Source organism: Opisthorchis viverrini (genome assembly GCF_000715545.1).
Source record: "Opisthorchis viverrini unplaced genomic scaffold opera_v5_49, whole genome shotgun sequence".
NCBI lineage: Eukaryota > Metazoa > Platyhelminthes > Trematoda > Opisthorchiida > Opisthorchiidae > Opisthorchis > Opisthorchis viverrini.
Window position 1 is genome coordinate 1,786,829 of NW_008751705.1, and position 23,221 is coordinate 1,810,049.

At 43.5% G+C, this 23,221-nt stretch overlaps 1 protein-coding gene across 1 annotated transcript in view; it reads left to right on the forward strand.

The window, feature by feature from the left end:
• T265_13257 (hypothetical protein) overlaps positions 1-23,141 on the forward strand; it is a gene marked incomplete at both ends in the record, with an annotated part of 41,195 nt that extends 18,054 nt beyond the window's left edge. The window contains 4 exons of the mRNA XM_009167958.1: positions 640-670; positions 13,034-13,297; positions 13,385-13,470; positions 22,646-23,141. Of these exons, the coding sequence (XP_009166222.1) occupies positions 640-670; positions 13,034-13,297; positions 13,385-13,470; positions 22,646-23,140 (876 nt within the window). The remainder of the gene's footprint in view (positions 1-639; positions 671-13,033; positions 13,298-13,384; positions 13,471-22,645) is intronic.
• Positions 23,142-23,221: the final 80 nt, after the last annotated feature.

Sequence of the window (23,221 nt, forward strand, 5' to 3'; positions counted from 1 at the left end):
CTCTATCCTTTACAATTTGTAATCCTCAAGTTTTACGTCAACAAATGAATGTAGGAAAGGAGATATCCTCTTTCGCTTCTAATAAGATTGTCCTATTGTTTGAAAATACTGTCAGCAACCTGACTATTTACCATACTCGGTGTGCTTAAGTAATTCAGTCAGTGGCCAAACCAAATCACCGTCCAAATCTTGAGTATCTTCATTTTACGGAGGCGGTTGGCTCCCCAATTCTTGCTGATCGTTTCACGTGGTAAAGATCGCAAGAAAGCCTGTTTTAGGTGAGGCAGCTTGTAGTAATCGACCAATTCGCGGTCAACAACAGCCGAGCCGCGGCGCACTGCATGACCGACGAGGTTGTATGAATAACACCATTCCTTGTGCGTCTTTCGAACTCGTAGCCTTGTTTCCTACCGGTCCTCCTTTATACGCATATTCCTCTGAGAACGTAGTATGACCTGCCAAAAGTGGTATTTTCTGCAAGGTTTTAGCTTCTTTGAGTAATTGTTGATGTTATCCACCTAGAGGGTTCTGCTTGAGCTAATCTCCTCCAAAAGAATAATTTACCTGTCGATGGACAAAAAGAGATTTCCACTGGCTTTTACATTCACACCACTACTACTCTCTGTTTTCTTTCTTCAGGAGCACTTTTTGTACTACTGGAAAGCCGAATGTAAGTTCTTTGGCATAAAAACTTCTGTTTTTTCTACTCAATTATATTTATGCCCTGGCATAATCTTTACGTCAGTGTTGACCCGTGAACGCCCACAGGAATTCTGACAAGTTATACCGCTGTTAAAGCGTCCTTTTTTTCGATTTCACAACCATTTGTCACTCGCATGAGATAGTATAGTCGTTCAACTGTAACACCCGTTCGGTGCCTAGCAGCCATGCCACCCAAATGGGGCACGAGGGCTGGAATGCTGTCAGGTTGCCCAAGCCTAGACAGGAGAAGTCGAGAGGCAGAGGTCGGGTTCGCACAACCGACCTTCCGGTCAGTAAATTCGCGCTCTAACCGGTTGTCACTCCCATGGGTGTACGGTAACCCGATTGGTTGGTATATCACTCAAGTTTTAATCAAGCTGGTCAGCACGCCAGACAAAAATCCGAAGCTTGATTTCCATATAATAGAAAAAATGAGCTGACGACTGACTAATTTAGCCAACGGAAAGGGGATGTTAACTTTCATAACCCCCCGCTGCAAAAGACCACGCAAAAACAAACAAGCACTGCACGCCAAGTAACGTCACCTTTTCATTCTTTTCGAGTGCATAGCGTGGTCAATGTCCAGTAAAATGAACAAAGCGCCAGCGAAGCCAGATTATACCGGACAAATGAGACATTGTGGCAGTTACTTCTAGTTCAGAAAGTGAGAGAAACCAATCAATCCCTCAGTTAGTCAGTCACATCAAAAGATAACAGCCACCTTGAAAACGATATAAGAGCAGACAGACAGGGAGGAAGCATCCACCCAACCAAGCACCGATTTTGTCCTTTTCACCAGTGACGGAACATCGGTCAGCCAAATGACAAACTCGGTGAACATATAAACAGTCATCTGAGCAACAGTCAAAAAGGCGCTCTACTAACATGCGTCATACATCTGCGCAGTATGGATATGTTTGCACATAGAAATTTCATTCTCGAGGGGCACCCTGGATTCATGAGTTTTACGCCGATAGACTTGCCAAATCGATATCAGACGAGTGGAGTTCGATACGAATAAAAGCCCCCTGACCAGTAACCAATAGACGCCCTAGAACGAGCAAATTTCGGGCCACAGCGCCTTCTTGCGCATTCTGAATCAACACTCACCAAGCAGGTTATAAGCTGTAAGTTACAAGCAAAATCCGAAGCACCGGGTTGGTCCGTACTCTTTAAGATTGAGGGAATGAACGCAGGATCAAGTTTCCTTTACTGTCCAACCTCCATGACGATCACAAACATCACTCCTGGACATGTATCAACGTACAATTTAAATATCGCTTGGAAGTCCCAGGAGCCAAAATAGTAAAATACCGAGTTCACTTTGATATGTTTTGATAATTTCTTCTCAATTTTACTTGTTTGTGTGGTAATTGTGGATCTGAAGTGGCGTGCCGGTGATATGAAAGCAAACAAGCAGGAATCATCATTTGGTCAAGTAAGTTATTCTATATCCAGAAGATGGCCAAAATTGAGTGGCTAGCCTACGAAAAAATACAGGCAACCTGGTGTAGTTCGTTTCACTTAATCCGTTAATAGAATCAAATTAAGATACCTGTCTGCCAACGTTAGTCGTATTTTTAATAAACCCTTTAACAGATACATTTTATTGCAGGCAGACTTGGTTGCGACACATGAGGACGTTGTCACAACCTAAAGGCATGAAATCTTGAAAAGCGTTGGTCAGACTCAAACCTCTTATTGCTGTCGTACAAGCATAAACAACATGAAGATCACATACTTTGTGTTATCGTGAACACTCATCGAATAGTCGGTCTTAACTGGACTTGCCGGGTGATCAACAGCGTTAGTAATTCGTCAGTATGCCGAAATATTAGTAGTTCGGGTGCATTAACAGGCTGCTGATCGGCTGCCAAGGGATTCGCTAAACTTCAGGTTACAGTGGGGACCATTAACATTTCCACATTCTATTACACTGTTCCCGACCAAAGCCTCAGCATGCCGAGAAACATTTTTTCTCGCACCAAAGCGGGTACTCCTTCCCGATTTAAGCAATCACTATTTAGGCTCTGTTTTTTAAATAACTTACTGCAAACTCCCTTCATATGTCTTTGTGTGTACTTTGGCCCTTCTCTAACAGATATCCTCTCTCTCCCCGTTTAAAACGCATTCACTCAGGTCCTGTAAGAGTTGGCTTGAAATCGACAGAATACCCTCACATGCATTTCCAATTATCCTCTTTGAATGAGATCTATTCATGATCAAGGTTTACAATGTTAAATAACTGTACTGATCTTTCGTGCGTTTTGAACAATGCTCTGAAGGCAAGATGTCCCCTCCTATAATGACTGAAGGTTCTTTTATATGGTTCACGCACACAGCTACTACAGTGTACATTCCCTATGAATACCGCTCTCAGATAAGACCACCTGTGGTCAGTAACTCTGAGATCTTCTGATAGTCAACTCTTGCTTATAAGAGGTTAATTATCATGGACGACCTGTGATGAGCCCATGTGGACATGGTTCAACGAAAGCATGGACCTAATACATTTCCTTGTCTCTGGAATATTGCTTGAAAAACACCCATCCGTAATGATCACTCAAAGTCCAGGTTTTTAAAGAAAAAAGTTAGACATATTTTCCACTTCATGGTAACATCCCGAAGTGATTTTTCCTGCCGGCTGAGCCCTTCTTGAGGGACATTCACCGGTGAACTAGAGTTTAGAAATTATGCGAGGTTCACTTGCAACAAAGGCTGGCTTTATGGTTGGATATTTATCCTATTTGAGGGTGCATCACAAGCTTACCGTACGAACTTCAGTAGTTGACTGTCACATTACCATAATTTGAGGTAAATACTCTATTTTTTGCCCATGCCTTTGACAGTGAGTCCTCTTCACTGAGGAAGGCTATCTACTTAAGGAATTAGGCCTTCCCCACAAGTGGCCATTGTTCAGGAGCACTACTATGTATACATATCCTCGAAAGTACTGCAGCCTTGGGTGTAATATGGACTTTCACCAACGCAAACGTGAAATCGATTCCATGCCTTCTGTACAGATACGGTGTATTGGACGTGTATGACCTGCACTTCAGAGCGTCTTATAAACTCATCCAACAATAAATTTTGCCAAGGTAGCTCCTACACACTTCTATCACTTTGCCTGTCCTATCAATGTCTTTAATTAAGCAGTTTTCCCCTTGCTTTGCGCACCAAACGGAGCTGGCAGTTTCATGCTTTTAGGAGGCTCCTGATCATATTACTCCAGTCGAGTTCAGCGACAGTGTTGAATGACGAAGTATTTTGAAGCTTGGTATGAGGGCTCGTGGTTGAATGCACTCAGTATGCCGTGAAAAACAGCGCCAGATCCACAAAGCTGAAATCGGTGAATCTGGGGGTGGATATCAAATAAGGGAAAGGAATGGTCGAATAGTGCTATAAGTTACTGAAGCTGGGAGAAAACTTACACCGAATTTTAACTTACTTTTTGTATGCAGAGCTTGGTCCACTTCGATTTGTCTGACGAACTGAATAAGATCAAGAAAGTTGATCAAACGCTGAAAGATATGTACGTAGTAGCTTTGTTTCTGCTCGGGTGTTAAATTGTAGAGCTCAAGTGTATCGGTCCTGGTCAGTGGAAGATTGTCCAAAGACGAATGATTTCACACTCTTTGACCGGAAAAGCAACTCTCTCTCCAAAGGACCTCTTAGATGAATACTGTTCGAGAACTACACTCATTTTCAAATCAATTTGGTTTTTAGGAGAGACTCAACTGAATCTCTCGTTTATGATATTCTACAACTGAATGTGCTGCACACAGGCCGCCTCATGATTCAGTTGGCACGAAAATATACTGCGATATCTCGAATATCGTGCAACACATTCAGTTGTAGAATATCATAAACGAGAGATTCAGTTGAGTCTCTCCTAAAAACCAAATTGATTTGAAAAAAAGTGAGTGTGGTTCTCGAAAACAGTCCAATTTGGTTTCAAGTAGAACATAAGGTTGACGGAAACTGTGAAACTGCGTCTACCTGATGAGCCCCAGAAGGGCGAAACCGGTCTTGGGCTGTCGAAGAGTTTTCAGCAACCTCGTGAGTAGCTTCCTTTATGAAAAAGAAAATTTTCTTCCACATCATTTTGTTTGGCTGCAGTGGCTGATCAGTGTTTTAGTAACTCGAGCCCATAGCATTTCGCGGTCTACAAGCAAGTCATATGGACCTAAGTAAAAAGTACTTCATTCGAAGAAGCAGCTGACATGCGACTGCACTACATGGATGATGTATCAGTGGCACTATATCTTGTTTAGAGGTATGTTAATCACATTTCCAATCATACAGCAATCCGGAAGGTGTATTCGAATTTCTCCAGGTTTCCGTGAGATGTGCCAACGATTTCTTACAGGAACGGACTGGCCGCCCTGTAGGCATTCCAACGTAGGTTAACTGTGATTACCTAGCTCAATCCTTATCCATGGAGCTGAGGATCTTACAGCCAAAAGACGATTAATGTTAGATATGCGAGGAAAAAGTGCTCTTATTTTGAGTAGTGCTCAAACTGGCACACAGCAGACGCCGTTACTTCGGTCCAGTTGCTACATTCCATCTTGAAGCAAGATACATCAACAAGCAATTGATCGCTTTGAGAATCGTTTATGAGTCGTAAGATTTTGTCGGTTCAAGGAAAAATTTGTACCGGCCGAGCTCTACTCTGAAGAGATTAACATGTTCTTCATGTTTCGGTTGAGGATCTGGTCTCGTTTGGTCATATCGACGAATCGCCTGTCTGAACATCCTGTATTGGGCTATTCTGAATACTGGCAGCAAGATGACAAATTCGCTGATGTCATACTTACTCCAGCTTAGATTCTGGACATATAGTAGTCCCCGAATTAACGTAAGGATTTATATTGAATTTACTGGTGGTGTTCCACCTCAATTCCAGAAACTAGAGCTATATTTTTGCTTTACTCCTACACTCCAAACTGCACGAAAGCACACTTAATCTGATTATTGGATTTCTCAGAACATTTTGACCTCCACATGAATTACACAACACGGTTGCTGATTGTCCGCTATTTTAGAACGCTGGTCGATTGCACGAGCAGTTTTGTTTTCCCCATAGTGTCCTTCGTCAGCTGTTGGAAGTCTGTTCATGTTATTGCTCAACCGGTGGAGAATAATGGCAGAATTGATCGCCGGTTGTGTTTTCCAACCCGCGTCGCCTCTTAACTGGTTTCATAGACACAGAGGTAGAAAGTGCTTCATTTTTCATGCTTTACTTTTTTACTAAAACCTTGTTCCTGCATCCTCTCTACCTTGGATACAACTCCTTTCTGATAAGATCTCCTGGCTGTGTGGGGATTGCGAAAATGCTGTGCTGCTCATCCAATCCTTTTACCTAGTACGACTTTTTTTGGGGGGGGGGGGGGGGTGTGATGAAAGCACCGTGTGACTCAGTCAAAAGCCGTTTATCAGGTTTGACGTTCCAATTGTCCTTTTATACAGCAGGCAGAAAGTCATCAATAAAATGTTATTTTTATTCGGTTACATTAGGAGATTTGCCGCCATTCTACGGCTGGCATATGGTCTTGTGTTATTTCGTTACCTCAAACTTTCCTGATAGATACTTTGGCGGTCTCACCAAGTTGTATGTGCACCAGTCTGCCTAACTCGGGTAGCACTGAGTTCAGCTGTTCAGTTACCCACGTTTGGGCCTGAGAATGAATCGCAATGACTCCATGGACATTCGTAATGTTTTGGCTTACAGCAATGCTAGAAGCGACTTTTCGTCGCCACTATTTTATCAACCAAACCACTTGCTGACTGACGCAATATGTATGTATGTATGTGTGTGTGTGTGTGTGTGTGTGTGCGAATCGAGTGTGTCATCTGGGTCTTCCTGGCCACTAGGGCACCAGCCCTTTCGACCGGATGAAGAATGGTTTTCAGATGTCACTGCACGCGGATCAGATTAATGACTCTACAGTGATCCGTCTGTATGAGATATCCATGTGCTTAGCCGAAAGTAAGGGTAGGACTGGGAACATACTAATTGTAAGTAGACAGGGCTAGTTTCCCGTTTAAAAATGGGTTATCACTTCTGAGAACCGTCACAAGCCAAATTTGTTCTGTTGTGCTGGAGTGAAGCCCTTTATACCTAGTATTGTGTTTATACCGCCCAAAATCACCTACGATAGGCAACACTGAATTCGACCGGCTTTATTTGGACGGTAACGAACGAGAGATCAAGCGATGCCACCAGTTATCCGCAATTCGCGGAATCGCGAGAAGCTGCGTATCATACGGTGGTGAATTATGACGTGTTCCCCAAACTTTGTTGCTAGTCCTCTGAGTTAGACTCAGTCGCATGTCTGGACCCGATCGCTCCACTTCATCCGGATGCTGGTAATATCCGCTTCACACACTCAATCACATCGTTGCCCGCCACTGTGTCCCTCCACCGCCGGAATGGCAAAGTAACCTGGACTATGTGATACGCCTCAGTGTGTCAGGTGGCATTTACTCGCCTGTGCATTCCTTTGCGGCCATGTGCTTGTGCACACAAGGGGTGACTTGTTCCTTTACCGGCCTCCGCGTCTTTGTTCCCGTTATCCCGTGTAGCCCATACTGGGTGTCGCGAAATAGAGATCCTCTTTATTGATAAACGGAATACGAGATCGAATCACTGAGCGTCTGGCAAGCTTCAGGCTTTGGTACAACCTGCCATGAAGCCGACCGACAAATCTATCTATATGATTTAGAATAGCTGGAAAAGAATCGTAGACTTTCCTTTGGGAAGCATTGTTCTCTCTGTTTCCGACAATTTATTCTGTGATAATTTGAAAATCTGCTGCAACACCACCTGTCCCTTCATAAATTCGTGGCCATTACCTCTCCCTTGTCCGTTAACCAAACATGGGACTTCCTAAATCTTTAATTGAGATTTCCCCCTGTAAGGAAAGCCACTGTATGCTCAAAAACTGAGAAGCACTGTGCGGCTGTTGAGAATTACCAGCAATGCTCATCTCACAATACTCCACGGAATTCCCAACCGGTAACCTTCCGGGTAATATTTCATTCTATTTAACCGTTTAACCACAACGGGCACTGTGATGAACTCGCACTTAGACAGGATAGAGCGCCACTCATCCTTCATTTACTGGTCACACATCACGTGATCATGTATTCACTTGCTCATGAATTGATTCCGCAGCTTCAATCAGAAATTATGATGAGCCATTTTGACTATCGGTTATCGGAACCAATTTATAACCATTATCAATGACAAAGCGTTGCGAGAGAAGTTACTAATGACTCCAGTCATCACGTTTGCACGACCACATGACCTCTATGAACAGTATGATAAGCTGAACTATGTAACTTTCCAAACCACTACTACCTCCATTGGTCAAGGTTTGCAACATATGAAGCAGCGTGTTATGCCAAGTCTGTCCAAACCAGTGGACGATCACCGATTACGCTTTGGGGCAGACGAACCGCTCATCAGCTTCATGATCACTCTTACACGCCTCCCCCGGGCTCAGCCGTTTTCGACAGTGAATTTACTGTACCGGTAGAACCCTAATATTTGAACCAAAAGTACAGCCCATGCTTACAACTACAGCCCAAGTTATTTTGTTTCTGGTCCGTCCACGTTCAATTTGAGGTTGTTGTCCACTTACTTCCGAATGCTGCTGCAGATGAATTTACATAAGCAACGTCCCTAATACTGTCTGGGATCCGCGTGGCTTGGTTAATTTAGGTTACTTATAAGTAGTTGGGAGCTCTGCAGATTTTCTCCCCAGATGGCTCTTGTCGGAGTGGCCCTGCTCGCCACCATTGTTTCGATTGTTCTACACCAAAGGGAGAACCATTGGATACGCGTTTCGTGCTTGTTATTCGAAATCCTGATCGCACCAAGATCCTTTCTTTGAGCCTAAATAGTTTCTGCAATTTAGGCGTTGTAATGCAGACGGGTTCATCGATTTGGTTTCGGTAACGCGCCGGCTATCTTGCATATCAAAGTCCAACTTCCAATGCAGTCAATACCATACGCTGCTTTTGAATTCCCTTTGGTGTGCAGTGCGCAAAATATTCATGACACGTTAGACAGCATCAATCTTGCAAGCATACCTGGTAACTCTTCGGAAAATAACAACTTATCATTGAAGACGGTTTGCAGTACTTTTTTTTCGTCGTGGCAGAACCTCCTTAACCGGTCTTCTCACCAAGACAGACTTTCTGACGATCTAAATTATAGCGGCCGGGACAAACGTATCCTTTGTACATGTTTTCTAGCTAACAAACTGAAAATGAACCACAAATCTCGACAGCTTAGTGCGAGCACCGTTCCCACTTACAGTTTGGCATAAAAAGTTTAAGAGCAAAAAACGCCGCACACACATACTGGCTCTAGAAATCCGACGTTATCAAAGGAGCACGAAGTGATTTGAATGTGACACTTCGTGACAACAATGAGTGCGGTCCGTGTTTCATTTATTCTTGTTCGTTTGAACCTTTGATCAAAGCACAAATCAGGTTCGGCTTGTTCCCCATTTCGACAAAAAAACGTGAACTTAGGACCGACCAAAAAACTTTCGGCTCTCCAGGAGATCCTATGGTCATAAACATTCGATCGGTACAGCTCGAATTCACTCGCTGGTGATCAGAGCTGCTTCAAAGTGGGTTGTTTATTCTACATATATCATAGCGATTCCACTGTTATTTCTGGTTTAGCTCCGGTCTTTATGCATCAACCCAAAATTGACTTTGTTAAAACAGTTTCATTCTTATTATGAGTTACCCACATGTTCATCTTTCCCAGTTCTGAATGCGATTGTAGGTCACCAGCTTTGCCGTAGGTGTGGCTTGCCTAACTTGCATTCAGGTAATGTTTAAATCCACCGATCCTTTGGCAGAACAAAATCACGTCACGTTACCCGACGTCCACGGATACTTTCTGCGTGGATCAAATACCTGTATTTTTAGTAACGAGGTGTTCATGTCTGAATTTCGCACCAAGTTCATGCTGAAAAGCCGCAGATCGTTTCCCATAGCTTCTCTTGGGACCTCGAAGTTTAGTGTACCAAAATCTGGAAAGAGACTGCCCACAGCCCACAGACTGCCCACAATCGTCGTGGAATCGTGTTTTTCGCCAGCCCCTTTTTTCTCCTTGAGAGGCATAAAAGACCGAATCTCTGTGGTGTCCTGTACTCGGCACATCACTGTTGTATAAATTTAGGCACCTTTCAAAAAACACCATGTCGGATCAGTATTTATAACTGGCGAGACAGTCATGCGAACTCTCATAATGCCGAATAAGGACCGCCGAGAACTCAGTGGCTTCATGAACCAGTACTGCATTAAGTAGCTCTTGTGGGAATACTGGAAAATTGTTCCCCGTCATTTTCGAGTTCACAAAAAAGATCCGCGAAAACAATGAAGACCGACTCTCGAAAAATGCACTCACATGCTTATCTTTTTGGTTTTAATGGGAAACCCAACTGAATCTGTGGTTTATGATGCTCTTCAATTGCATGTGCTGCACAAAGGCCGCCTCATGTTTCAGTTGGTACCGCGTTGGAGATATCACAGTGCATCCTCATGAAGGAAACTACTAACAAGGCTGCCAAAGATAGACCAAATGCTAAATGAGAAACTGTGACCATCACATCTATGCCCATCAGATTGTTCTGGAAATGGACGAAAACGCGCTGTGTGATGTAGCCTTTCGTTATCCGCGTCGATAACTCGGTAATTATTAGTCTTCATAAGATCATTGAACCCAGGATTCATAAATCTTCACCTGGCTTTACCCAACTTGATCTGATTACGAAATTTACAGCTGAACGTTGTGCGGTCTGCATTGGATGTAAACAGTTTCGCCATCAAGGTCGGTGTGTTTCGGTGAATGGACAGTAGAGTAACTGAAGTTCAGCCAAACTGGAAAACGGAACACCGTGACTGCTGAGACCACACCAGTCGACATATCTGGTCACTTGCCTAAGGACTGTACATTTCATGTTCTAAGAAGTAACAGAGAAGATACTCCAAAAGTTATCTGATTTGGTCGACCTCCTCGTTTTGCAAACAAAGTAAATATGTGGGAAAAAGCCAAGCGCCAACGCATGCTTGCTTTTTCCAGTTGAAACAAGGATGGGAACAGAAAGGTTTATTCGTTCGTGGTTGTTGACCAATTTTCGGGCACAGCCGTTTTATCTCGGACGAATATGTACATAAACGACTAGTTCACGAAAACTGGAAAAGCAGCTAACAAGCTGGAGAAAAGAGAGGGAATTGACAAGGCGAAACGATTCCAGATAGTGAACAGTTCATTCGAGTATGTGTTTTAAAAGTCTGAAGCATGAATTTGAGGTGAGTAGACGGGAAACAAAAAAGAACCACAAAGATCTGTGTGCTGATGTTCTCGCGTATGAATGAACACGAGTGCTGCATAGCGGGCTATTTACTTATCACTGACAGGAGATTCCTTCAAATATTTCTTTAAGATCTTTCCAGACCATCCTGCGTCTACTAATTAATCTACGTGTCAGAAAACTAAAGGGAAAGTTACCCGAAGTTCATGGCACTCCTTTTTCGGCAATCCACTGCAAACGCCGGAAATACTGTATCAAGATGTGATGCTATGTCAAACCAGAGACCATTTGACCAACATATTTTGTACAACTATCTTGAGTTAGTGCATGATAGCTCGTGATAGTTACGGCCATGATGGCTGAACTAGCCTCAAGATCTACACCCCACCTCATCATGAACATAATCTCAAGAATTTGGAAGGGATTGTTGGAAAGCAGGTAGAGCATCTAAACTGTTCTCTTCCACCCACATGTCTGTGAACTTTTCTTCACAGTTTGTGGGCGCAAGCACAATCGGCACAAAACTTTGACAACTGATACGATGTTGGATCACTGCTTGTCAGCTACAAGCAATGCCGTCAAGAGGGCTGTTCTAGATTGCAAGCAAATTCTTCCTGTCCCGTGGTGCTTAGCTCACAGGCCAGTCGACCAGGCCACCAAGCCACACAGACTATGATTTAAGGACAACGACTGTTGGAGACCTGAAGACGTCTCAGTCCTGCTGCACTAACAGACAAAGTCTCACTGCCATACAACATAATGGCCCGTACCCTTGAGATTCAGTGATATAGCGCATTGACGCCATAGATATCTCAAATTAGTGAATGTGACCCGAACCTCACATATTCGTTCATTGACCTCATCTGTCATCACACTACAATCGGAACTAATATAACTTCCAAAATACGTAAAGCGTTCCACAAATTCAAGCACCTCTCCCTGGGTTGTAAGTGAAGTGTCAAGTGACTGCATATCTATGAGCCTTGCCTAACACAATGTGGATGGAAAGTGCATACCAAAGGACTGGAAGATTTTGTTCAGTTCGTCCATCCACAAAGTTCCAGAAGCATGGATTTGAAATTCACTAGGTGGACACGATCGGATAAATGCTAATTTTTAGGCTTTATAAGCCGGTCCACGATGACAGAAAGACTCCCAATTTGGTTGGCCAACAAGTCATCGTAATGGCTGGGTGGCACATGAATAGCCCAAGGCAAACCAAAAAACGACGATGAACTGGCCAGTCGGTGCCCCGGATTGGCTGCTATACGTGTAAGCAAGACCTCAACACACTGACCGTTTGTTTTCAATCTTACAAGCTTGCTCAAGATGTTGACGGCAATCGGTTTTGTGGGAGCGAATTTCCACACTATAGTAGAGCGTGTTCTGTTACCTCCATTGTGGCTTGAGTTGACCGGTTGACCGAAAAACTCGTGATATAGGTGGGAGGTAGTGGAGCATATATTTATGGGACATATAGCCTTCCAGTTTCTAATTCGAAAGCCTTCATCCGCCATCAACAAGAATTTTCCGGATGCTAAGCTAGACGCACTAACCAAGCCTACTTATCCGGCACCGTTTCCTACCCAACAGAGTCTCTCAGTTGACTCTGGCTCATCCATGCTGTATTTCTTTATCTGCATCTGTGATGCATCCTACTTATGGCTTAAGCGTTCGTTCAAATGGGTTTCGGATCACTTCCAGATCTATCTACTCGAGGCACGGTGATAACAATCAATAGTTCTATTCTTAGTCATTTAGTCCAGACCGGATTACTCGTGCACATTTGCTCAGTGTGTAAACGTTAATCTGTGTGGCTCTGTAAGCTCATAAATGAATAAGTTGTATGTGCTTATTTGTGGAAAGTCTTATAAGCTTTTCAAGAGAATAAAAGAGTCATGGTTTTGTCTTTGTTTCCAACTAGTGCTTATGATAATGCAATCGCGCACTGTATTTTTTATTTTTTATTTCCCCGTACATGGCTATAGCCACCTATCAGACGAAGGAAGAGGAAAGCAAAGACAGGGGTGCCAATGCTTCTGGACTCAGTGCTGACACCTTGGACACACTGGTTGAATCCAATGGCCAGCACAAAACGGGTTCCTCACCAATGCGTCTGTTAAAATCGTTGGGTGAGATGTGGGTTCACGGTTGCTGCGTGATGGTCACCCTAATGTTCACACTGATGTTGTTTCCTGCTCTACTCCAACCAATCAAGTCGATGATTGACGATCCCGAGAACGTATGGGCATGTGAGTCTTTCGCGAAGACAGTACCTTTTATTCGTTTTGATCTCTTGCGAACTGCATAGTTATTTTGCTTCCCTGTTTCCTTTACAGCTAAATTTTTTATCCCTGTTATTGTATTCTTGTCATTCAACCTCTTCGACTGGATTGGTCGTACCCTGGCCGGCTTCATCAAATGGGTAAGTTCGATGGGCTTGACAACAATCGTGATATTTCTCTTACTTTTGAAGCGTTCCATATGTCTGACCGTACATTCGAGACCCCATGAACTGTGAGCCGAAGGGGCGATGAGTGGCTATGCAAAAATTTACCTATCTATCTCAGTACTGGATGAGTGCAAGCCAAACTAACCGTCTTTTGAAACTCTCGCTGACCAACCAACAGAGTTGATTGTCTGTCATTAAAACTATACTTGTGTCTGTTGCCAACACATACATAATGGCTTCATGATACCGACTGTTAGAAAGATCTTAATCACCTGTGTGCTTTAAGCCGTCCTGGCAATCGGTCTGTGATGATCATTCCTGAATGTGGATGGTGTCACGTAGCTGAAACCTGATAGTCATATCTCACTTGCTGCCTGGTGAGTGTTGGGAATAGAACGATAAGAAATCATTTCAAATCATCATTGCGGCCAGATTCGGCCAAACATGTCTGAAGTCTTAATGCGGCCAGATTCGGCCAAACATGTCTGAAAAGGAAATCTCTGTTGTGTACACATCAAGCACTGTAAATCAATGAAATAATAATAATACAGCAGTTTGTTTAGGATGGAACAAAAATGGTGTACCCATGTCGACATGGTGAAGCCGTAAATTGGACATTGCGTGAATTGTCCTCTATCTGGAGTAATTTTCATCATATCGTCGAAGAGCAAATGATGGACGGAGCAACAAGTACACGAAACAAGAGAACAAGGGAACTTGTCTCGTCTTCCTCTGTTGATTGATTCATACAACTCTTCATTCAGATTCCAATTGGTTATAAACGTATATTATATGAATTTACAAAGATTTACCATAGAATAAGCTGAGAGTAGTGCACACAAATTGAAGATGATGGCGTCGGTGAATTACTCACTGTACACTGGATCTGTATACGACCCGACTTACTCCAGAAGATCACTATTGTTGATGTGCGAAAACAGAAGCTGTTATTCAGTGACAGCCTTTGCGTTTGCAAACGAGCGGTTACTGGGTGCTACCTCCCTGAACGGGTTCTAATGCACGCTTGTCATTTTGATCATCAGATATTCCTTTCTGACTAGGCTGATCCACAAAACTCCCATACAAAATGACCAGCATTTGAACCAATGTACATCCGGCATCTTGCTACATCCAAATGCTGCACGCGCACAAAACTGACACCATAATCGTCATTTTTCTATAAGCAAAACACAAGGCCACCTGATTTTATCTGGGACTCATTTATAGCCACTGCGATGCACGATGAACGTACTGCAATATGCGTTATCTGGCTTGCTTGTTTGTTAACGAACAGTCGTTCATTCCAATGCGATCCACTATAGTGGCAGTACAGAGGATCCGAATACCGCTATCGTGGATTATAGATGGCTAGTCCAATATATGTGAATGATGATGGCGAAACTCACCAGTACGATCATGTCAGAAGGGGACATCCAGCTCACCTGGCTAGTGCCTCGTTCTCAGCCCGCTGGTCCTTTGACTTTTGAACGTTCTGTCTCAACTTACTGACAGTTCAAACTCAACTAGCTTAGCTCACCGGGCTACACTGACCATAAAACTTTCATTTGTAGGGTTTCAGATCACTAACCGAGCATGTTTGCATGAATACATAACCAAATCTTACTAGATTTGTCAAAGAAGTGTTTTGTGAAACTACTACCAATGCTCCATGACAGGATGTAAAAGCCCACAAGGTCCTATCGGTAGAAATGAAGTGAAATCGTAGCGAATCGCCTTGGATTTTCCCTTGGAATTATGTGAATTTTCATCCGAAACTCAATTAACGGCATGGTCGTCCTTCCCTTTTTCATTTGAGATTTTGTCTGCTGCAAAGCTGAGAACTGCGCAGCTGTTTTGTCCTTATTGGAAACTATCGGCATCTTACAGACTTCGAAGGAGTTCCAACGGCCACCTCCTAGTTAGTGTCTTGAAAATTTGAGCCTTCGGCCACGAACTGCTGATTCACACTACGATTAAATCGCACTTGGATATGTCCATTCGTTAACTATAGAATTACTAAATTACCCTGCAGGTCCAGATGGCAGATTTATCGATCTGAAAAAACTTCAGCAGGGTTAGTGGTTATGCTCTTTCCCAGTAGCACGATAATGAATGAATCCCTCAACCCGAGAAAACAAAGCGATGTTCATAAGATGCGGCTGCACATGTGATTAATAAAAAAGACTCATAGTCCAGCCTATAGTGCAAATGTTACTACTAGTGAGGGCCAAAATACATGGATAATTGCGATGAAGTTGTCTCAGTGACAGTAGCTCGGAATAATCTCTCCAAATAGGGGTGAGTGTTACCAGACAACTTCCAGCACCCCTGAGATCTCAGCCACACAGCCAATTTGCTTTAGTACATTTCAGTTCGGAATAGTAAAATAAGGTAAGTGTTGTAAGTGTCCGTAAATTTCAGCTCTAGAACCTTAAAAAATCGTTCAGCCCTTTGGTGTCTAGTTGCCGTGTTGCCAAAATGAAGCACGGGGCCCAAAGTACTGCCATTTTGCCTGAGCCTAGACAAGAGCGGTCGAATTACAGTGGTTGGGTTCAAACCAATCCTCCATTCTGTAAGTTTGCGCCTAAACCAGCGATCTAACTCGAGCTCAGAACCTTAGTGATGGAAAAACCCTCCCAAAAAGAAAACAACAACATTACTTTGAGCGGGCAATGAAAAATTACGGAGGGTATCCCTGCATTTTGAGGCACACATTTGACCTTAAAGTAGGGCTTTTCGGCCCATGTTGGGTGATTGACTGGCATCGCTTCTTGGTCACGCCCGAGCACTCGAGCATCGCCAGTGCCTGTTGATTGGCTGATTGAAGGTTTACTAGATAGCTGATTATCTGACTCGTAAACTCGATGATTCTCCAGAGACGATTTTGGTGGAGTTGGCTCTTCCCAGTAAATTTCGGACTTTCTGAATTTATCTTCAGGAAACTGACCATCCTGATATTGATATAGGAAATCATCTGGTATGACAACGACGTGCCACATGCATAAAATGACCATTCTGGAAACAGGAAGATCACGGAAATCCGAACAACGGCGAGTGTTATCACGACCCCACGGCTGTTCGGGAGACCTGACGTGGGTGTGAAGTCAGCCCGGCTTCTTTCTATCTGCCTACGTTGGTAGGCCATGATCATTTATCATTACCCGTTAAAACTTAACAAGGGGGCAGTGGATTTGCCTTGAGCACCTCCAAAGATGAGAGAATATCGGCTCCATAAAGCGACATTTTAGCCAACCATGATGATCCATCTGTTACGTCATACTGGATTATGCTTTATTGCCTGCGTTTCTTCCTTCTGCCCGGTTATGAAAAAAAAAACGGAAATCCATCCAGAATTGAATATATCGGAAATAAGAGCAGAGTACTTAATGCCAGAAGACGGAGGTTTTGTAGTTTACTACATTCGTCTCACTAAGCATTCACGGCCACTTTTAAGACATATGAAGGCCTCATTTCAGCATATGGTTGAGGACACTATGTGACGGAATCTCTCACCATACAGCAATTCCCCGGAGTAACCTTTCAGGGTGGTGATTCTAAATGAATCCACTTTCCTTATCTCAATATTTCATCTCTCCTACCAAAAAACTAAACCTCAAATTCTATGACAATTATTCATCAGTATTAACCAGACATAACTTCGGTTAGTACTGTTGCAAAAGTAAGACCTAATGAAATGTACTTTGTTGACTCACTTGGATGGAAATGAAAGCTGTCGGAACGATTACGAGTGTTTTTCTGGTAATGCAGGCTCACCAATTTTGCTCTGGCCTTCCAAATCCTGACCGAAATACCACCGGGACTGGTAGAGCTTCCCCGGTAGATGAGTGTGCTTATTACTTCCGTAAGCACGAAGTCAGGGTTCGAGCCCACCCAGTCTTGCAGCAGCACTTCATACGTTGCAGGTGTAAAAAGCGCACACCAAACCGTGAGGCGGAGTTATTTAGATGCTTCAATGTTGTTTGCATCGCGTCCAGCCATTTACAAACGTAGCCTGCATTTCTTATGAGCCTTCTGTTTTAATCACTTATGAACACAACGAAGTTTTGCGACAACCTAGGCCTGGCCAATATTTTGTTACCAAAGCAACTTAAAAACAGTCACAAAGCCATCCGTTTGGGCCGCAATGGCCAATAAATGGTGCGGTCGATTTTGACCGTGGATGCGTCCTTTCAAAATCCAATTTAGACTCCCAAGTGATCGTGTGATCGTTTCCGTGTTAAGTTTTTTGAATCGATGAATGTCTTGGATCAGGAAATGAGTTTAGGCCAAAATTAATGTGTGCAAACTTGGGACACATATGTAACGGGAACACTGATAAAAACAAGTCCCGTTGCACGCCAGGTAAGTGCAACGGATTGTTTCACCGGCAACTTACACTTGCGTGTACTCTATTGCTAATAAGGTCGTGAAAGACTTCGCAGTCCCCACAGGCATTATCCAGATCACGAACTTGCCACCAACAAGAGGTGAAATAGTCAATAAGTGGACAATACATAAGCAATACAAAATAGTTAGGATCTAGCGTATTTTCCCAAACGTCGTGTGAGCCGCAATAAAAATCAATAAACTAGCAGATAATGCTTGCAAACCTGGAATCTCCATTCACCTATTGAATCTGTGAACCAGTTGGCCACCCTAAGGGACAAATCACTTCCGTAGTGAGCATCCATGGTCAGCCTAGTGGTTTTCCGGGACTTGTTTATTGATTGATTGTTAATTATGTTGTGCAATGCAGCGACCTTGATCCCATCCTGTTCCTCTTTAAATGAGTAATTGTTCTGCCAGTAGGTATTAGCCAAATTAGAACTAAAAACAAAAGTTTCAAGAGAGCAACCTATTATCACAGAAAGAACGTTTTGATACAGTAACGTTGTCCAGTATAACAAAAGTTATCTTAATTGATTCCTACAGTTTTCTTTCTGTTTTGATCACTCATTTCAAACAAATCAACAGATGCAAGTGTAGCCTGCGCAAAAGCAGTGGAAATAAACCAATCCCAGGAGCAAGATTATCAATGGATAACGTCAGCAGCTACTTATGCGCTTGAAAAACAACCACGAGTTATTTACTACTTCAACTCTATGGCGAAGGCCGTTTGGTTTTTCCCACCCTTAATTTTTACGGAATTGCTTGGTGTTCACTGACTGGTTCAGAACCCTGTAGACGGCTGTTATCAATTTCTTTGCTTGTTGTAACCGATAAAACCTTCAGCTATTCGTCAACCAAGATTCACTTTGTTATTTGGTCTTCATTTACCATCCTGCCGTTCTCTCTTAAGGTGACATCTAGACACAATATGCAAACCGGCCACAATGAAATTTGTAACCCCAATGTCCTCTGTTCCCAGATTTCGCAACTAGAGAAACACTTTTTAATGGTTCTAGATATAACTTCATCTTAGTCAGATGGCCTGAACCAAATGTAGCGTTGACATGTTTTGTTGGATTCACCACACCTTTCCAAGTATCTTACTGGCTGTAACTGAACCCCAGTTCCGAGTAATCCTGTCAGAATGTTACTCATTTTCACAGTGTTGGATTGCCAAGTTTTGTTCCTCAAAGTTGGGGATTTTCTGGTGAGAGTTAAGCAACTGGAGGACGAATGAGGCGAGGAGGTGGATCACTGCAATCCCTAGGCTTGACTTACGACAGTAAGACAGCAGGGTAGATAAAATAAATAGGACCTGTATAATCGCGTTATTATTACAGGGGATAACTAGGCTGACCAAACTATCGATTATTCGGCGGCCGGGTCTAACGAGTATCTTATCACACTGTGGTTCTTCAAGTGCACGCCTTAATTCTAGTCTTAATCCAACCGTAGTTTGCTGTGACGTGACGGCTGTAGAAAGGTTGCTCAAGGCCGCGGTGCAAATCTCATCATAGGTCATTGAACTGATGTTACGGTGAGACGTGTAGTGAGTGAAGAATGGACGAAGCCATCGGCTCATCACGCTTCATACAAATTTGTCACATCTGATCGACTGCAAGCCTAATGATCGGATCCGTCCGGGACATTGGCCTTTTTAAAGCTTTCCTTGTTGCTGGTCGACGACTTGTCTTTGAGGTCATTTCTGTACGGAAAAACGTTTCTTTTCCGGGTTCTCTGTATGAAATTATTCTCATTCTTTCGCTCGTTTGAACTAAGTGGAAATCAAATATGACGCTTTAAGTCTTAATAGTGTACTTTTCTCCTGGTTTTCGGAGTTCAATCAATTGTGTTAGCATCGGAAACAGCCTTGCCAAAGTAGCAACGCTCACATCAGTTTTGCTACATAGGAATGTTTTTTACAGTCGTATCCGTCATTATCGTCATCTTCACCCAGAATACCAATATCAGTGTGGATACTGCTGTCCCACCGAAGCGTAAACTCTAGGTATACTGATTTTCAGGTCTTCAGAATAAGCAAAGGAAAAGAATGAGCGGGAAGGGACTAAGTGGTAGTCAACCGCAGGCAGTCCCGGATTCCCACACTTCCAAACTATCAATCAGACAGTCTGGCCTGAACGCCAATGACACCGATTAGACACCAGATCGACAAAGTTCTTGCCATAAACGAGTTGAACGCCAGGGCTTGGTAGACCTTTCATCGTTTGCCTGATTTTTCATCAACAATACAGAAAGTGGACATCCTCGCTAAAGTTTTTCAGAGATATTTCGACGCGTCATCTCATAGCCGGAATTATCTGAATATATCGACCAGGTCATATTAACAAACATTGGGGGCATCCTCCATTGAGCAAGCAGGCTTAGAAACACTGACGAATGGTCAAAGTCGAATATCCTTTCACGTCAAGGGATACATGATGGTGGATCGCCTGTACGTATGGCGTTACTCCACTACCTGATGGAATGTGATGATGTGGTCGGTAAAGACCACCCGGTCAAAATTCCGCCTGGTGACCGTGGGTCAGGTTTCCGCATGCCACCTTAAACAGACAAACAACTAGTGATCCCAGAAGCCATGGTACAACAGGCGCCAAACCTACACTGCTCTAGTGCTAATACAGACTCAGTCCAATTGTTTGGGACCGTCTCCTTCTGCACGACAGAAGCAAACAAGTGAGAAAAATACTGTCGTCTTCAAACAATGGGTCGATGCCAGGAGCGTGCTGACACTTGAGTATGGATGTACGCTCGAGCAGTCTGAGGTCGCTGAGATTTTCGTATTCACACTCCATATTTCTGTACAGGACCGGCAATCTGAATGGGAAATAACAGGCAAGCAACTGAGTTGCTGCTGAAAACATCCTGCCCAGCAGACTAAAGGCTCTCCTTTTTGGAATACCAGAGAGTCATTGTGGTCCCTCATGGCTTTACTGACATGAGGCTTCCGGTGTTTGATCAGAAAAATCAAGTGAAGCAACTTGAAGATGCTTCCAGCTTTGTTCATTTTCATCTCTTCTTGACCCGCCATGTCCTACTCAACCGACCGATAACTGTGTAAACGATCTCTAGCCGATAGCTGATTCAATTGCAGAGACGGTAAAGCACACAGTCAGTCTTTAATTTGTTGGCTGATAAGGAGAAACAAATAATAAACATGCTGCAGCCCATAAGCACTCTCATGTGGTCCACTGTGTAAGAGAAGGCTCAACTCTCAATTGGTCTTCTTTTAATTACAAGCCAAACCTAATAGATTTCGAGCTATTAGGTAAAAACAAATAAGATGGTCCCAATTTTGTAATCACAAGCTGACCCAAATCCTATGTTCCAAGTCGACGAACTCTAGAACCCTCAGTCTTTTTGGTTCGTAACAGCTTGCCTACTGCTCTGATAATAATGTAACCAATTGGAACGTATATCAGTCCATTCACTCTCTCGTTTTGTTACTCATGTTTTTGTTACTGTTTTTGTTACTCTGTGAGTCTTGTTTGAATACATTCCATTTTTTGTCCAAATAGCCGCGAGTTCATCAGCGTTGGATCCTACTGGCCTTCTGTCTGGCCCGTGTGGTCATCGTACCTTTATGTATGTTTATGAATCAACAGCCTAGAAGACACCTGCCAGTGGTGTTTATGCACGATGCTTTTCCCATCATCTTGGTAATCCTGTTGGGTCTGACAAACGGCTACTTCGTCTCTCTTGCTATGACCTATGGACCTAGGTAAGTCCTTTCGTTTCCATATATTGATAGTATAAATCTCGGTTAGTGGAGACCACTACACCAGTGAGATCGTTCAGCTCATCTAAAAACCGATTCGTTAATTGTTCACAAAGCCTATTGACCTCAATGAAATATCGCCATTTCCTTTTGTTCAAAAAGCGGAGCAAATATCTCATATTTCCTCGATTGATTGCTGAATGATGGCACGTTGATTGCAGATAACTGACAAACTCAGTGAACGGAACAGCAACCGAATAATACATGGCTAAAGTTGACAAGTATGCTGATTGTACGGTGCTGAATCTTGAATGTTAACACGGCAAGATTTCTTTTACCAACGTGGCCGTCAGAAAGAGACTCGACCTTATCGAGGTGTGAGAATTTGTGTATCACGGCCACCCACTGATCTATACTGGGGAGTGACCTACGACAATTACAGTCTCTCATACCAGGTTCGTCAATGGTTAGAGGTGTGACAAACACAGGGTCCTGGAGGTTGAAACATGTATGGTGGCGTGTCCCTTAAAAATAGTAATGTGCCAAACACCGCTGCCTTGCGTTCAGGCTTTTGAACCAAAGACTTTGGTTGAGGACTCTAATCGTCCTTCTGTCTGTATGTGGGCGTCCGGACAATATCCCTGCCCATGTATAACCATGAATCGCTCATGTACAAATAAATTTATGCCATATCGGCCGTCGTGTTGTGCCATCAGCCGGGTCGAATTACTTGCTGCATACAGCAGGGCTGGTAAGCGAAAACGGGCTACTGCTGACGCCTCCCTTCTTTCTCCTTCACATACTTTTTCTTCCCCCTTCCCCAACGCCATTAATAACTGTTTCCTTGTAGGCCCAGCACTTATGATTGCTAACTCCGTTCTTCTTACATCGGTTTTGTGAGCAGCATCTGCTCGTCACATGGCGCCGACATCCTCAGGTATTTCTAGACCAATCTTTCAGCCTCGACACCCAGTCTAACTGGTCGCGTTCAATGTGCGCACTCTGAAGCAAGCAGGACAACAGGCTGCTCTTACTCCCACACTGGACTCGTTGGGCATTGATGTGTACTGTGTCTCAGAAACAAGAATTCAAGATGCAAGCACAGTGACTGAGCTAACCGCCCCATCACTCTCCACTCGCTTCCAGCTGCGCACATCTGGTGATCCTGAGGCTGCTACAATTGGATATGTTGGGGTTGGTATCATCCTGAGTCACGGTGCGGAAGTATCCTTGCTTGACTGGATATCCGTTGACAGTCACATCCGTTCGGTTCGTCTAGCAACGTCTGTGAAGGAGTTTAACAAGCTGGAAGTTGATCGATGCCTGTTTATCGTGTTTGCTTACGCTCAAACAGACTGTAGCTCTGATGCCGTCAAAGATGGGTTTTATGACATCCTGAATGCTCTGCTGCAGCAAGCTAAAAGCTCAGATACTGTGGTGATTGCCGGAGATCTGAATGCACAAGTGGAAAAGCTTAACGTATCTGAGACTCAATTAGGAAGTCGATATGGATTGGACTCGGTATGTACGGACAATGGGGAACGATTGCTTCACCTGTGCGCTGATCGTAGACTTTTTATGCATTACTAAGTTCCGCAT